This window comes from Vigna unguiculata, chromosome 9 (genome assembly GCF_004118075.2).
Source record: "Vigna unguiculata cultivar IT97K-499-35 chromosome 9, ASM411807v1, whole genome shotgun sequence".
NCBI lineage: Eukaryota > Viridiplantae > Streptophyta > Magnoliopsida > Fabales > Fabaceae > Vigna > Vigna unguiculata.
In genome coordinates this window covers 11,285,717-11,302,168 of record NC_040287.1, presented here as the reverse complement: position 1 = coordinate 11,302,168, position 16,452 = coordinate 11,285,717, and the positions used below count along the sequence as shown (strand labels likewise).

The 16,452-nt window shown below is 33.3% G+C and overlaps 2 protein-coding genes across 4 annotated transcripts; one reads left to right on the top strand and one right to left on the bottom strand.

Moving 5' to 3' along the window:
• The first annotated feature begins 527 nt into the window (after positions 1 to 527).
• Positions 528 to 15,585, top strand: LOC114163134 (peroxisomal membrane protein PEX14-like). 3 transcript variants are annotated; one of them, XM_028047253.1, is made up of 14 exons: positions 528 to 821; positions 1,078 to 1,152; positions 1,778 to 1,867; positions 8,014 to 8,258; positions 8,384 to 8,423; positions 8,559 to 8,752; positions 8,930 to 9,119; positions 9,271 to 9,360; positions 9,855 to 9,916; positions 10,032 to 10,074; positions 10,158 to 10,225; positions 11,331 to 11,375; positions 14,410 to 14,478; positions 14,841 to 15,585. In XM_028047253.1, the coding sequence occupies exons 3-14, from the start codon at positions 1,789 to 1,791 to the stop codon at positions 15,267 to 15,269; spliced, it is 1,554 nt and encodes a 517-aa protein (XP_027903054.1). In that variant the 5' UTR covers positions 528 to 821; positions 1,078 to 1,152; positions 1,778 to 1,788; the 3' UTR covers positions 15,270 to 15,585. The 3 variants fall into 3 exon arrangements, with proteins under 3 accessions (XP_027903054.1, XP_027903052.1, XP_027903053.1); XM_028047251.1 differs by having other exon boundaries at positions 10,026 to 10,074; XM_028047252.1 differs by lacking the exon at positions 1,078 to 1,152 and having other exon boundaries at positions 10,026 to 10,074.
• Positions 3,806 to 5,629, bottom strand: LOC114163135 (peroxisomal membrane protein PEX14-like). Its single transcript, XM_028047254.1, has 3 exons — positions 4,624 to 5,629; positions 4,459 to 4,498; positions 3,806 to 4,323 (listed from the first exon to the last, which is right to left on the bottom strand). The coding sequence occupies exons 1-3, from the start codon at positions 4,765 to 4,767 to the stop codon at positions 4,103 to 4,105; spliced, it is 405 nt and encodes a 134-aa protein (XP_027903055.1). The 5' UTR covers positions 4,768 to 5,629; the 3' UTR covers positions 3,806 to 4,102.
• Positions 15,586 to 16,452: the final 867 nt, after the last annotated feature.

Below are 16,452 nucleotides of genomic sequence, written 5' to 3'. Positions count from 1 at the left end.
TGTTAATTTTATAATTTAGTACAAATAAAATCATATATAAGTATTATATTTTAATCTTAATATTTATCATTTAAAATATTATAAACATATATTTTGTAATTATAAATTTTAATCTTAATATTTTGTAATTATAAATTTTATCATCAACTTTGTATTTTTACCTTTTTTTTTATATCTAAAATCATAATTCATAATAAACATATATTTTGCTTTAACAATATGTGCATACACATCTTATCTTAGATATTATATTTATAATTATATATAATTACAAAATTTTAATATTATTATTATGTAAGCAAACTATTCATACAAATAAAATAATAATTACATCAACTTTTTCTAATAAAGATTAAAAAAAAAAATACCACTACAAAAAAATATAATTTTATTAGGGGTTTATTATTTGGGTTGTAATAACCTCTACTAAGGCATAAATATAAAAGTGGTTTTAAAAATCCTCCTTAAGTTTCGAGGGTTATATAAAAAACCCCAGTAAAATTTAGTTTATAATTTTTTTATTTTTTATTTTCACTCTAAAACCTAAAACAACTCTCACGTTCCCTTTCATCTCCGATCTCTCGATCTCCCGTACCTCTCATCTCTTCGTTCTGACGTTCTTCACCGCCATCTCCACCATCTCTGCCATCAAATTTTTGATCAAGACGAAGCAACTGTTCTCTCATTCTATCATCTCCCGATCTCAGCGTGCCTCGCATCAAGGTTTCTTCACTCTGATTTCACATCGCAGTTCCTCATCGCCATCTCTGCCATCTCCGCATCAAATTTTCTCATCAAGACGAAGCAACTTTTCGCTCAAGGTTAGATTTCAGTTTATCATCGATCTTTCGATTGTGCTCACCGTTCTCCCTGCTTTCAATTTCTCCTTTGCTTTCAATTTTGTGTGATTGCTTAATTGATTATCACACTTTGGGTAAAACATTCTACTAAAACCCTAGATTGATCAATTGTAAATGTAAAGGCTCTATGAACATTGTGTGGTTCAGAGACGAAAAATAGACGAAAAACATAGAACATTAATTGATAGATTATAATATTTTTTTATCTATTATTCAGTTGTCGTTCATTGACTGTGGGAAAGTATTTGGGCGTGACACCGTTCAAGATCACACACAGTGCATTACAGAAACAGTGAGTCTCTCATTTATTTTAACTTTCTTGTTAATGGATCATCCCCGTCTCGTTTTTGTTCGATGTGATCTGTGAATGATGCATGCGTCCCATTTATTTCTATCTATTATTGTTGTCTTGGAATTCATAATTTTAATCTGAAGTGGGGGGACACGTTTTAGAGGATAATGTGCATTTATGCACTTTCCTTACTTTAGAGGAGTCAAATTTGTATTCATGTTGTTTGGATTTTTTGGTAGCATATGGATTTTGATCAAGTCTGTGAAAATGTATGTCTTATTTTCTCTACACCTTCTACTTTTACTTTGATTTTCAGGAAAAGTATGGTCCAAAAGGCAAGGTGTTTTAAGAATGATTGAGAAAAGAGATTAGTTATAAACACTTCTTCACCCCTTTAATAATACATACAATAATGAAAACAATCAAGATTAGTTATAAACAATCAGGAAAAGTATGGTCCAAAAGGCATCATTATTTACGTATTGGTGGTCGTGATCCCAATTCCCATGCTCATTTAGTGAAGTGTGTTTACATTGCAGAGTCAATGCCAATCAAGATGATGCATTGTATGTTTTAAAAATTTTTGAGATTTAGACTACTATGTTCTTACTCTATGCATTTGCAGACCACCTGAAGATGAAGAAAATATCAACCAAGAAATCTTCTACATGGGGACATGTAGTTACACCTGCAGCTCATTATCAATCTCGTCTAGGTAATTTTATGCATCTGCAGTTCACAATTTTCCAAGCCTAAATTTGTGCATCTCCTTTATTATTTGAATTCTAAATTTTATTTTGTATGGAGTTAGTGTTGGAGTTTTCGGTTCATGACCAGGTTGTAATGCTTATATGAGATTCAATTGATATTTTGGATGCTTCTATTTGTTTCTCATTTGGGATCAACTTGTATTTGGGATTGTTGGATTATTATAACAGACTGTCAACTTTAAATAAGATGATGATATATTGATTAATGTTGAACTGGAAAATTTTGGGTTGAGGGGTTTAGGTACTTATATGTGAATGTTGATGATTAAAATTATTTTAGAGATCAATTGAATACTCTGCATCAATTGAACACACATAATGGGATTTTTTTCATTGGTGATTTTTCTAGATCACTCTTACGTTTGAGATCACTCTTATGTTTGAGAGTTAGCTTATGCATAATATTAGGATTTAGACCACTCTTCTTGTAATTTCAACCTTCTTATTTAATTTAATTGTATTGGGGAGTGATAACATTAAATACTTGTGTTCTTAATTCCATTTAGAATTATTGAAAATGAATGTGAGTAATTGATGTACTGGTTTATAATTAAAAATTAGAAAAGGAATGTGAGTAATGTGAGTAATTTAATTTGCTCTTCAACTAATTTTGTGTATGACAGTGTTAATCCATACAAATTCTAACATTTGTGGACAAGTTTGTGGATACTACCTATCAATTATTGAAAGTTGGTTAACCATTAATATCAATTAACTGTAGAAAAATATTTATTATTGTAGCAGTTTCTCACTATCCAAATGATTCATGAAAAAGGGAGGATTCTGGACAGATAAATGGTTTTTAACGCTGTAGTGCATCAATACGAGATTTAATATTTCTTAATGAAGTAGTACTGCACATGAATGACATGTTTTTAAACATATATTTCAGTGCTTGTTCATGTAAACTATATATGGGTTATGACAGTGAATGTGAAAACATCTTGAAATAAAATATTTGTTGTGACTAAAGTGAAGGGTGTTTATTCATGCATCTCACCATAGAATCTTATATCCATATTCTACCCTTCAATTAAATTATACTAAAAATTCTCATTAACTAATCTTCACCATTCTCCTTCTTTCATCACCATTTTCCTTCTCATTCTTCTATCACCATTAAAGTTAGAGAAGGTGTCCCTCATCATTCTCTTTCTCTTTCTTCTATCACCATTCTCCTTCTTTCATTACCCTGCATGAATCCTGCACCCCTCCTCTTCTTCCACTTTTTTTCATATTCCATTTCCTGAAAAAAAAAATATAAACAGTCTTTTCTTTAATGAATTTAATTTAGATTTTAATTAAGAAAATAATAAAAAAATTATAGAAGAACAAAACAAGAAGAAGAAGAAGAAAATCTAAACCATACATTTAACAAAAAATTTTGGTGAAATACATTCTGGAATAGCTCCAGTTTCGAAAATTACCATAGGTGATTTTCATTGGTGATTTTCCGCACATAATTGAAATTAACAAACAAAACCCAAAATAAAATATCTATCATAGGTTGAGATCACTCTTACGTTTTCTTCCCTTAACATTAAATTATTAACACCTACATAGTCTATATACACATCAAACAAGGTCAATTTCAGTTGCTAGCTACCTTCTTTAGTGTTTCGTTGCGAATTTGAGCTTGACTGGACTCTACAATTCATATCTATTTTCTCAAACAGTTTGTGATAAATCATAGTTAAGTGGTTTAAAAGCTTCATAAACAGAATCGTTGCTTCAACAATGAATAGAATTAGTGTTAAGGAAATTAGGTACATGAGGTTCAAGATCACATGATGAAGCTCTTTATCACATAAATCAACATTTATTGGTGATGTGAATGCGACTTACTTAATTAACAGTGCCTTGTTTGAATGATAATATGTAGTTGGTGAAAGCGTTGGGTTCCTAGTAGAACAAAAATGGAAGTTGGTTATGTTACTTTTTTCCTAAAGCGGTAGCTGGAAGGTGAAGAAAGGAATATGGTGAAATAAAACATTGCGCAACCAGGATTTTAACCAAGGGAGAACAGAATTCTAAAACAAGGAACATGCTACCAAAGTTCAGTGAGTCTCCAACCAAATCACAAAGTGATAAAGCTTATGAATAGAGCAAGAAAATAAGTTAAGTACAAGAAAAGATAAATATGTCAAACCAAGCCCACTAAGATACCAACTTAGATAGAATCATCCAGAAGAATTAGTTGCAAATACCTTAATTAGTATAACTGTACCAGCACCAGAAGTAGCTAGTAATCCAACTGCAATAAGGGCATGAGACCAGTGAAAATGGTGGTGTGACAAGGTTCCCAGTGAAGTAATAACGCCAGTAGAAGCTGGTACAGTCGTCTGCAAAGCCTGTGGTTGGCTTTGCTGATGAATGTTTGAAGATGGCTTTAATTGTTCATCTGTGAGTATTACAGTGAGCCACAAAATACAACTGAGAGGAAATCCAGTATTTGAACAGAATAACTAAATGGTAGCTTAAACTAAGTCCAAAAGACACAAGAACAATTCGGCAGCTTCAACATCAGACACTGCACCTTGATTTACACCAGCTGTCTGCACACTGGGAGCTGAATCCTGAGATTCAAATTGAAGATAAGAATTACAACAGAAGAAAATACAATCAAGTGATAATCAATTAGCTGGTTGTATTCATGCATATACAATAGAAAATTCAGCAATAGATCAACAAAGAAGCATACAGGCACACGCCGAAAGGCTTCATCAATCTCCTCCTTCGTAAGGCCCTTCTTCTCCAGAAATGACCGCCTATGGATGACAGGAGAACCTCTAACTTTCGGGTGCGACAGAAATTTCACAGCATTTTGAATTTGTTCCTCGCGCATTGGTTCTGAATTAACAAACACAGATGTGTCTGAACTTTGTTTACCAAGCTCCTCTCCACTATTCTGCTGATCAACATTTTCCGGTTGTGCAATTTCACCACCTACACCATGAAAAGGAGATTCAACGAATCAATTTAATCAAAAGATTCGATAAGAAATAATATAACCAACAACTTTTCTGAAACATCAAGCACAGAAATATCCAATAGCGACACAGCAAACTAAATAAACACGATGAAAAATACAGTATTATCCACACAGTAATCACACCTCTCGAATAACGAACCAGAGCTCAGGTTAACTACGTAGGTTAATCATTTCACACAAAGCTATAGTAAGTTAATCTAAAACGACAAATGAAACACAACGAAATCACCGTATTTTTATTTGCTCTAGATTAATTGAATTCATCGATCAATGATTATCCAAATGCGAAGTAGAAAGTGGAGAGCGTGTTCGTGAGCTTCAAAAAATTGTTCGCAGATCATGTTTAACATTATCGAGTTGCACGAGAAAAAAAAAAAAAAACAGAGAGAAAGAGAGCATAGAGTGAAACCAGCGGTTTGAAGTGGGGAAATGGGAAGAGAAGGGGATTGAGAAGCCATAGCCCCTGGTCCGCACTATCTCTGAACTCCGAATCGAGGTGTGTTTTTGCTCATCGCATTCGCAGCGTTGATTATTGCTACACTGATTGAGAAAAGGCAAAATCAAAAGTATTTTATGTGCCCTCACCTTTTTGAGCCGCTATGTATATCCGTCCTTCAAATTCTCTAATTTAATATGATACCAATCATATGGTTGGTATCATATTACTAGATATGAATACGATCAAACTTCTCTTATATTTTATATCTTGAGTCATTCAAATAATTGCTTATTTAATAGAAATTTGATTTCATAGGTTTAAATATTGTCGACAAGGTTAATATAGAGAGTAAGTTTTGTGAAATTTCATATTTAAATATGAAATCATTGTGTGCATTCATAAGAAGGTCAAAATAAAAGGTGCATAAAAGGGACATAATAATAAAATTGCAAGATCAATAAAGTGTAACCCATTTTATTTTTAGCATGTGGATGTCATGCATTTCTAGTATGATAGTTCATCTACTTAGAAATATGGCAAAGGACAACTGAAATATATTTTGATAAGGAGATTAATCTTGTTTATTGATCAATTTCATGTTGGTTATCATGTCATTGTGACATTGAATATGAGGGAGGAGTCATGACTTATTGTTCGCATAAACTTGTTTAAATAACTTAGTCAGTAACATTATGAATATGGTAATCTATTTTGAATTGTAATTAATGGTATGAATTATAACTTAAAAGGTCACTTCTTGTTAACATGATATCAATGATATAAATATGATGATGTATTTGTAGTATTTTTTTTCCTATTTCTTATGTAACACAATATATTACGTTTCATTATATTTTTATTAATTGTATGTAACTACACTTAAGTAGATGATCCCTCATAATTAGTGAATAATGAAGTTTCCACATGCCCTCCTATATGACCATCATCCACCACTAATTGATAGTCTTTCAATTTGACATTATCCTCTTCATGGTCTACCCCATTAATCAAACTAGGTTCCCCATGCTCTCTCTTACGAAGGCATTTGGTCTCACATGATCAAATTCAAAACCTTCCCTTATTCTATCCATCGTTATATATAAGTACACAAAAAAAAAAAAAAAATCAACATCATTGGCTAAAGTGACGGTAAAAGCCAAAAACATGTTCCATAAAAACATGTAAAAGATTGGGTCTTTTGGATCTAAAATGTTCAATCCTAAAATATGTTCCTAAATTACGTATTCTAGAACATATTTCTTATTGATCATTCCAGAATACTTTTTTTTCAAATATGTACAATTTAAAACATTGCAAAATACTGTACCTCCCTCCCTTTTTGGAATGATTAATTCAACATGTTTCTAGAATAATGAATCCGAAAAGTTAAACAAGGAAAATATACTCACGTGAAATTGTGTGATTCTTTGAGACCAACACTAATAAAATGCGTAGTGGTGGTGACTATTAGGTATCAGCAGATAATAATGAGTGTCTAGAGGGAGCGAAAAACACGTTAAGAAGTGGTAGAGATGCAGCACAAGGTTTATGGAAGCAACAATGAAGGAGAATGAGGAAGAATTAGACAGCAACCAACAAAAATAAACAGCAAAAAAAAAAACTTACGTTGGTATGAAGAAGAAGAAAGAAGATGCAATGAAGTGTCGAAGAAGAAGAAAAAGAAACGCAATATGTTTTTGAACAAAGCTAACGGAAGAAGAAAAATTGAAATGCCTCCGCTAAATGCAATGCCTTGAAGAAGAAGCTTCTGTCTATCGACACCATCAATCAACAATTAATGCTTTTAGCGGCAAAAAATAATAAAACCCAGAAAACGAAAATACCCTCTATTTGAGACAGGTGCCGGTAAGTTAAGATGTCTATTTCAGAAATTTACCTACACTAAGAATTTCTTAGATATATAGTAGATAATTTTTTTTTATTTAAGCTTTATAATATATGGTTATTTTTATTTTAAAATATTTTTTAAAAAAGAATTTGAAGGACGGATATACATAGCGGCTCAAAAAGGTGAGGGCACATAAAATACTTTTGATTTTGCCTTTTCTCAATCAGTGTAGCAATAATCAACGCTGCGAATGCGATGAGCAAAAACACACCTCGATTCGGAGTTCAGAGATAGTGCGGACCAGGGGCTATGGCTTCTCAATCCCCTTCTCTTCCCATTTCCCCACTTCAAACCGCTGGTTTCACTCTATGCTCTCTTTCTCTCTGTTTTTTTTTTTTTCTCGTGCAACTCGATAATGTTAAACATGATCTGCGAACAATTTTTTGAAGCTCACGAACACGCTCTCCACTTTCTACTTCGCATTTGGATAATCATTGATCGATGAATTCAATTAATCTAGAGCAAATAAAAATACGGTGATTTCGTTGTGTTTCATTTGTCGTTTTAGATTAACTTACTATAGCTTTGTGTGAAATGATTAACCTACGTAGTTAACCTGAGCTCTGGTTCGTTATTCGAGAGGTGTGATTACTGTGTGGATAATACTGTATTTTTCATCGTGTTTATTTAGTTTGCTGTGTCGCTATTGGATATTTCTGTGCTTGATGTTTCAGAAAAGTTGTTGGTTATATTATTTCTTATCGAATCTTTTGATTAAATTGATTCGTTGAATCTCCTTTTCATGGTGTAGGTGGTGAAATTGCACAACCGGAAAATGTTGATCAGCAGAATAGTGGAGAGGAGCTTGGTAAACAAAGTTCAGACACATCTGTGTTTGTTAATTCAGAACCAATGCGCGAGGAACAAATTCAAAATGCTGTGAAATTTCTGTCGCACCCGAAAGTTAGAGGTTCTCCTGTCATCCATAGGCGGTCATTTCTGGAGAAGAAGGGCCTTACGAAGGAGGAGATTGATGAAGCCTTTCGGCGTGTGCCTGTATGCTTCTTTGTTGATCTATTGCTGAATTTTCTATTGTATATGCATGAATACAACCAGCTAATTGATTATCACTTGATTGTATTTTCTTCTGTTGTAATTCTTATCTTCAATTTGAATCTCAGGATTCAGCTCCCAGTGTGCAGACAGCTGGTGTAAATCAAGGTGCAGTGTCTGATGTTGAAGCTGCCGAATTGTTCTTGTGTCTTTTGGACTTAGTTTAAGCTGCCATTTAGTTATTCTGTTCAAATACTGGATTTCCTCTCAGTTGTATTTTGTGGCTCACTGTAATACTCACAGATGAACAATTAAAGCCATCTTCAAACATTCATCAGCAAAGCCAACCACAGGCTTTGCAGACGACTGTACCAGCTTCTACTGGCGTTATTACTTCATTGGGAACCTTGTCACACCACCATTTTCACTGGTCTCATGCCCTTATTGCAGTTGGATTACTAGCTACTTCTGGTGCTGGTACAGTTATACTAATTAAGGTATTTGCAACTAATTCTTCTGGATGATTCTATCTAAGTTGGTATCTTAGTGGGCTTGGTTTGACATATTTATCTTTTCTTGTACTTAACTTATTTTCTTGCTCTATTCATAAGCTTTATCACTTTGTGATTTGGTTGGAGACTCACTGAACTTTGGTAGCATGTTCCTTGTTTTAGAATTCTGTTCTCCCTTGGTTAAAATCCTGGTTGCGCAATGTTGTGCTAGAAGGGGAAAATGACCAATTAAAGAGAACAGGCTCAAAACCAACATTGGCAGAAGAAGCTGCACAGGCGGCAAAAGCAGCTGCAGTTGCAGCTGCTGATATGGCAAAAGCTAGCCAAGAATTACTGGCTTCTAAAATTGAAGGTGGATGAATAAAACTTCAATTTAATCCCTGTAAAATATCTATAAATGTTTTAATACAACTAATTTTTTGTTTTAATACTACTAATTTTTGTTGACATCTCTTGTTACTGAATAATGACTTTGTTGCTGCATATGGTTTTACACTTCGCAGAAAAGAGATATTTTGTACAAGTAGTGAGCCTTTTGGATAGGCAAGTGGAGGAAATGAAGTTGATGACCATTGCAATAAAAAGATTGGAAGGTAATTATAAATTTTTATTTCATATATTGGGATAATATGAACAGTTCATTGCTTTGAATATTTGCTAAATGATTTTGTTTAGGATATGACAATTGCAATTGTATATTTGTTCAGAAGGCTTTTGATTTTTTGTTTTACCATTTTGCAATGGCAACTTTTATGTTTATCATGAGTTATCTTGATTGTTATTTATTAACCTGTGCATTTATAGCCCCCTCTAGAATTCGACAGGGATAGTGATGTATCATGGTGAGCAAGAGCTTTGACAAATCATGTGCATTTTGACTTTTATGACTGGATTTTATCCTGACTGTGCTAGCTAGCTCTCTCTTACACCTCATTTTTCTTTCTTAAAATCTTGAGAGGCTTCCTCAAAGCTGAGTGACTTTGCATGTCAGAAATTCTATCATATTTAGCCTTAAGATTTTTTTAAGGTTCTCATTTTTTACATTCTTACTAAATATCATGGGCTCCAAATTGTGGATGTAAAATAGCTTCTGGTGGACTCTCTGTCTCCAAGCAAGAAGATCGCCAAGTCACTCAAACAAGTTCAAAGGTCAGATTATTAAGGAATATTTTGCCTTGAATGGAATTTGACACAACTCTGGCCCCCATTTGAGTTGTTCAAAATGTTGACATTTGACAACTGTAATTTTTTGAAATAGATACAGCAACCTATCCTTAATGGGAAGTCAGACTACGAGTCCCAATCAGGTTGTTATACATTAATTTAATCCCTATCAAATAAATTAATTTTATTTATGAATTATTACTTATGGTTAGAATGTTATATGTAGTGAGATCTTCATCCCCTCCTGTATCTGTTCAACCATCTAGTGCTCCGCATCCAAAATCATATTTGGAGGTAAATTTCTTTCTTGTTGTTTATGTTTTCTCCGCCATTTACCCCTGGATGCACACACTTTCTACGGGCACAAGGTGATATTTGAGTCTTTTTTTATCTCTTAAATCAATTATGATCCATTAGTATAATACGTGTATCTGATATGGCATGTTCTGATACGTGATAAGCGTATTTTAAAATTAATAGGATAATGTGATAAGCGTATTTTAAAATTAATAGGATAATGTGATATATGCATATTGAAAAATATGCAAAATTCTTAAAAATATGAAAAATATATGATTGCTATTGTATGATACAAATTAAATTCAAATGTATTAAACGATGTAAAAATAAAAATTACAAACTATTGTCACCATAAAAGAATTACTACTTTATAAATTAGATACTTCATTGGTAGGTATCGGTAGAATATCCCAAAAGTATCGAATACAAATACTTTCATTGAACACAAATTGATGTATCGGTACATTATAATAAAGATCATTGTTCTACTAATCAAAAGATGACACTTATTGGGCATTAAATACTTTGGGGTCTAGCTGTGGATTATAGTTCCTCTTCTTATGGGTAAATATATTTTTTAATTTATGGAAAGTTTTTCTTGGTTTATGCTTCTAAAACTTTCCAAATCAACACTAGTAAATGGATGATTGGGATTTTTAACTAAAAATATTAAATTGCAACTTTAGCTTATTTTGTTGTTCCTTTGACTTGAATAATCCAGGGAACAAGAAATAATTTTATTGATAACAATCATATCAATTCCATTCTTAGCTCTTCTATTTTGTAACAATAAATCTTTCTAAAATAAGGAAGTAAAATATGTACGACTAAATAAGATGATTCTAAAGATAGTATAAGAAGATTCTGAAGATATTTTGTCCTAATAATAAGATTTTGAAGGTATTTTTATCCCAATAAACCTCTATTTACAACACTTTGTTTGTTGGTTGTAATAACATTTAATTTACTTCATCCACTTTACACGTCGATTAACCAATGTTTTAGAAAAGACTCAATATTAGATCCTCTATTTTGTTTATTTTAGTTGAGGTCATATGGTCCTTTGTGTGGATTATTTCCTTCCATTATTTTTCTGCAGATAATGGCCATGCTCCAAAGAGGAGAGAAGCCTTCTAATATTAGAGTAAATCTTTATTCCTTTCAATCTTGATAATTTTAGATACATGCCTAAAATCATATATCGTGTTGAAATCATAATGAACTATTCTGCATTTACTGTATAGTGTGGCTTTAGATGAGTAAAATCTAATCTAGACTAAACAAAATATCCTCCAATTATGTGACAGGGTTGGCTAAAAACCATGTGTTTGAAGACACCATGGAACTTGATTTATGTTGAAAGGATTAGTGACAAAGGAGGTCACGGAGGATGATAGTGCTTTGATACCATATTAAAAAACTGATTTTGTAGATTGGGTTATGTTTAAATCCACTTTTTAAGATGGTATCAAAGTTTGTCCTAGCAAAGTTTGTTGAACTCATGTCACCCACTACTAAACTACTCATAAATATGTAGTCAATGCTTGAGTTGTTTGGTCCTTGGTGGGGATATGAACAAATTGTAGTATATAAGTGGGTGCAAATCTCATCTAACAAACTAGTTTTGTACAATTGAGTTAGGCTAAGATCTACTTTTTAAAAGAGTTTACGTTGATATGTAAATATTGTGTATTAAATGTAAAATATTCTTAGTAATACTAACAATATTTTAATATTTTTTGGTATGAAGTAAACTCTTACGACTTTACTATCCGAGTCTACGATTTGAGTTTACGAAGTTCTCACGAGTTTACGGAAACTCTCGAGTTTGACAATCTTGCTTAGTATAGTAGGTTCAAATCCTTTAAATCGAGGAATACTAATGAGGAGAAAGTTGAGGAATTCTAATTTGGAGAAAGTTCAAAAGCTCTTTTAATTAGGAGGGAGAATACTCTCTGCGCAACATTGGCAGGACAAGGAGGTTTGTCATGCAACGTCTAGTGGTGATATGCCTATGGATTATGTTTCTACTTTAATTAGATTTTGAGGTTGACCATGGTACCCACTATGGCTAGGAAATTTTCTATTCTTTGAATTCCACCCAATGCATTTGTTGAGGATGGACCACTTTGACCCTCCTCTTGGTGATATTTCTTTCCTTCCTCTTGTCTTGGACATTATTCATTGCTGATGGAAGTTATTTGGTAAACCTCATCATTCCAAAGTGGCTCAACCCTCATCCCATTAACCCTCTAGATGTTGCATGACAAACCCACTAGGGCTAGCTAATCAACTCTGAACCACCCTACTTATGATGACAGTCAAAATTGCTTAATTTATGCAAAAAGGGTTAATTTATTAGAATATTTGTTTTATCTATCTGACCCCTATGTGTAGATCATCATAACTTTTTTGTGTTTGTACTTATATAAGAATCCATATAAATGAATGCCTGAGCTAATAGATCATTGAGACATCGTAGACACTTTTTCATATTTTCTACTCTCAAGTTGGTATCAGAGTGGGTCGATCCTGTTCTATCATTGTTCGGTGCATTCACCATGGTCCTCTATAGTCCACCGCAAACCATCATCACTACTCATTGCTCACCACCATCTTTAGGTGGTTGTGTTTGTCTCTTCAAGTGACACAAAACTTAGTGCTTGTTGCTTGCCACTGTTTAACGCCAGCTGCTGCCATGGATTTTGCCAGAAAAACACTAGATTTGAAGCATCTCTGTGAACAACGGAGAACCTAATTGAGCCTGAAGGTCAACTCCTCCCTATATGCAACATTTGTAGATGGCGCACTCCTAGGCTTGTGCTCTCCACGTGCCCCCTTCCCGCCACCATAATGACTTCACATCACCTTCGTTGTTGTTATCGATGGTTGTTTCTGTTGCAACCATTTTTTTCTTCATTTTGTACTGGTTCAAGCTCAACCCTCGTTGAATACCTTGTAGGTTCCTTCTTTATCATTGTCTTCTTTTTCTTCTTATCTAAAATGGAGGCTTTTGAACTTGTCCACTCCTTTTCTAGCTTTTCCATAATTGTTGTGGAGAAGCTTAGTTTATTTTGGTGTGCATTGGTGGAGCTCTAATTTCTTGGATAAGGCTTTGGTGATCACTTGGAAGAAAATGCTAGTAAACTACCGCCCAACCGGGTTGAAGAATGGAAAATGGATTTTCTGTCCTTGTATATACTTAAACAATCTTCCTAAGTCTAGTTTTACAAATATCATAATGTTGTGATACATTTAGGTGTGATTCATAGTAAAGTTGACTATGCTGTCCTCTATCATTAATCACCTCAAGGAAGCATCCATCTCAATGACAAGATGACACTGTTCATTTAAAATAATTCCTCACGTTAGTCTAGACATACGATCTTTTAGTTATCATGGTAGCTCAATCCAAGAATCTCTAATGAAATATGCACTCAATATTTTGTAGTAATTGTCCTATTGAATGCCAAACCTGTGTCTTATGTAACGAGAAACCGCTATCCAATTAGGTGAAGCCCTTGTCCGATTCAAGAATATATAGAAGGTCGGGTGAAAAACTAAATTACCTCATTGAAGCGGAATACTAGGCCCTGCTTTAGCAACATGTGAACTTATCTTGCTAAAGCAACTCCTTAGAGAGGTCCACTTTGAAGAGTCGATGCAAGTGATGTTGATTTGTAATAATCATGTACTTTGCATATTGCATCTAATTTAGTAGTTTGTCATGAGAGGAAAAAACACAGGGAGATGTCATTTTATTAAGATAGGATATCACCATTAGCTTCATTAACTTTCGTGACCAATATTTCACCAACCTTGAGGGGGCAGTGTTGAAAATTAGAATGAAATATTTTGCATTTATAGGCCAGTAACATATATGATTTGAAGGAAAAAAAATCCTCTGATTATGGTATTCATTGCATTAAAGCCTATATAAACTAGTATCCTTTGTGCATTCAAATAGTAGCTTTTAGCGTATACACATCCCATTTGTGTTCTATTGATATAAATTAATAAAATATTGATGGAAATAAAATTTGTTAGTAAAATGTGAGACATGGAAGGTGGTGCTACCATGAAGTAAAAGATTGTAACACGCAAATAAATTTACTCTTATTCATTTGGTTTTCGATTTTTACGTAGAGTTACTTCTATGACACGGTGATTTAATGCAGGAAATTGATGATTCTCCCCCCAACCCTTATCAGCAACCATCAAACCCTCGCTTAGCACCTAGAGCCAAGGTATATTTATATTTGTAGATCTTTCATTACATTTCCTAACTGTTTCTATTTTAAATTAAAACTACTTGCGCAAGTCTATAATTTATAAAATTAATTTTTGTTCACATTTCAAGTGTTTCTATGCATTAATCCAATTGCAAAATTATTATTTCTAGATCGTGGATTATGATTACTGACCATCTATGTGATAACACCAATGACTCATTGGACCATCAAGGAAAAGATAGTTGATGTAGGCATAAATTTCATTCCTAGTTGTTTTGCAAATATCATAAGCATGCAGAATTGCAGAAGCAAGTAACTGATTCATATGGCAATTTAACAATTTCTATTATCCATTATTTGCTTCTCATGGCTTCTAGCCTTGGGAGGTTAGTCAGGTGCAAAACACCTCAACCCAAGTCCTCCAGTATCAAGCAAATGGCAGGGTCCAAGATAGTGGTGGTGACAACTCAGTACCCTGGTGGCAAACAAAGAACATCAGAATCAAAGAGATTGATAACGAAGTTGAGTATAATGTAGCATCTGTCGCATCCAGTCAGCAGCCACTCCAACGAATGTGGGTTCCTCCTCAACCTCCTCCCATAGCAATGCCGGAGGCTGCCGAAGCGATCAGACGCCCAAAATCAGTCCTACAAAAGGAAGCAATTCAGGATGATCATTCAGCACCAAGTTTTTCAGAGTTCTCTAATGGATCCAATTCCGAATATGCAATAGAAGGCAACGGCATCAACTCACTTGTCAGCTCTGGTGAGATCCAAAATCATGAACTCAATTACGAAGAAAAATAAAGGTAGATCTTTGTATTTGGTCATCTTTATTCATTATAACAATACATGAAATTGGATCTAGAGGTGTCTAAGTTGTGGAATAGCTTGATATGGTTAAGCTTTTATTTATACTATGATCCCTTTTACATGAAGGTCGAGTCTACACCAAAGCATTAAGTGTCGAAATGTTAATAGTCAGTGGTTACCCGTGTTTTTTCCCGCCTAAACAACGGTCTCACTGTATATGCAACACCACATAAGCACTTTGGTTATTCCTTTTTTTTTTTGAACAAAATGTTACCTTTTAATAATCAGCTATTACTTTTTAAAATTTTTAGTCTGTATCTGAATATATTTCAATCCTTTGTTAGAAATTAGCTGGCTTAGAGACGAAAAGACTTGTTAGTAGTTCTCTTAAGCGAACAGTTTGAAGGATAATCAATAAGGAGGAATGATGAAAAGCTTAAATTCAATAAAAAACATTATTCATATATAAATTTTGTTTGAATTCTTCTTATTGGTCAATTAAAATAGTTATTCTTAATTAAGTCTACAAACTTGTGTAGGTTGTATTTTTTGTTATTTATTAGCGTTATTCAATTCTTACAAAAAGCTTGCTTAATCAATTGGAGTTGTAAAATGTGTGGGGTTTTATCATTTTACATTGAGAGCGAGAGTGGTACCATCATGAATAGATAAAAAGTATTTTTAATCAAACCAAGTGAAGAAAGTAAAGAATGTTTAGCTAGCTTAGGCCTTACGTCAGAGATGACACCTCAGTAAAAGGAAATCTCGAAAACAATTAAGCAAATAAATCAATTATTATAAAATACTAAAATGCAATATTATTTTCACAGGGTCTAAAATGTATTAATTTTATATAGGAGCCAAAACAGTGCTAATTTTATGCAAAACTATAATGTAAGATTTGCTTAACGCCATTGTAATAAATCAAAATGGCAAGGATGAAGATGTAGATGTCAATTTCCTGTAAAGACCAAAACTTAGGAAATGTTTTTTTCGTATATGGACTAATTTGGAAGCCAGTGTCAAGTACGCTAAACAAATGATAGATATCAATAATATTCTTATTTTTGGTTTATTGGAAAGATTTTGGATTGAGTGGTCAGAACATTTTTTGAATTGCATATTGTGGAAGTTAAAAAATTGAGTATTGTATTCAAGATTTATAATATTATTTATT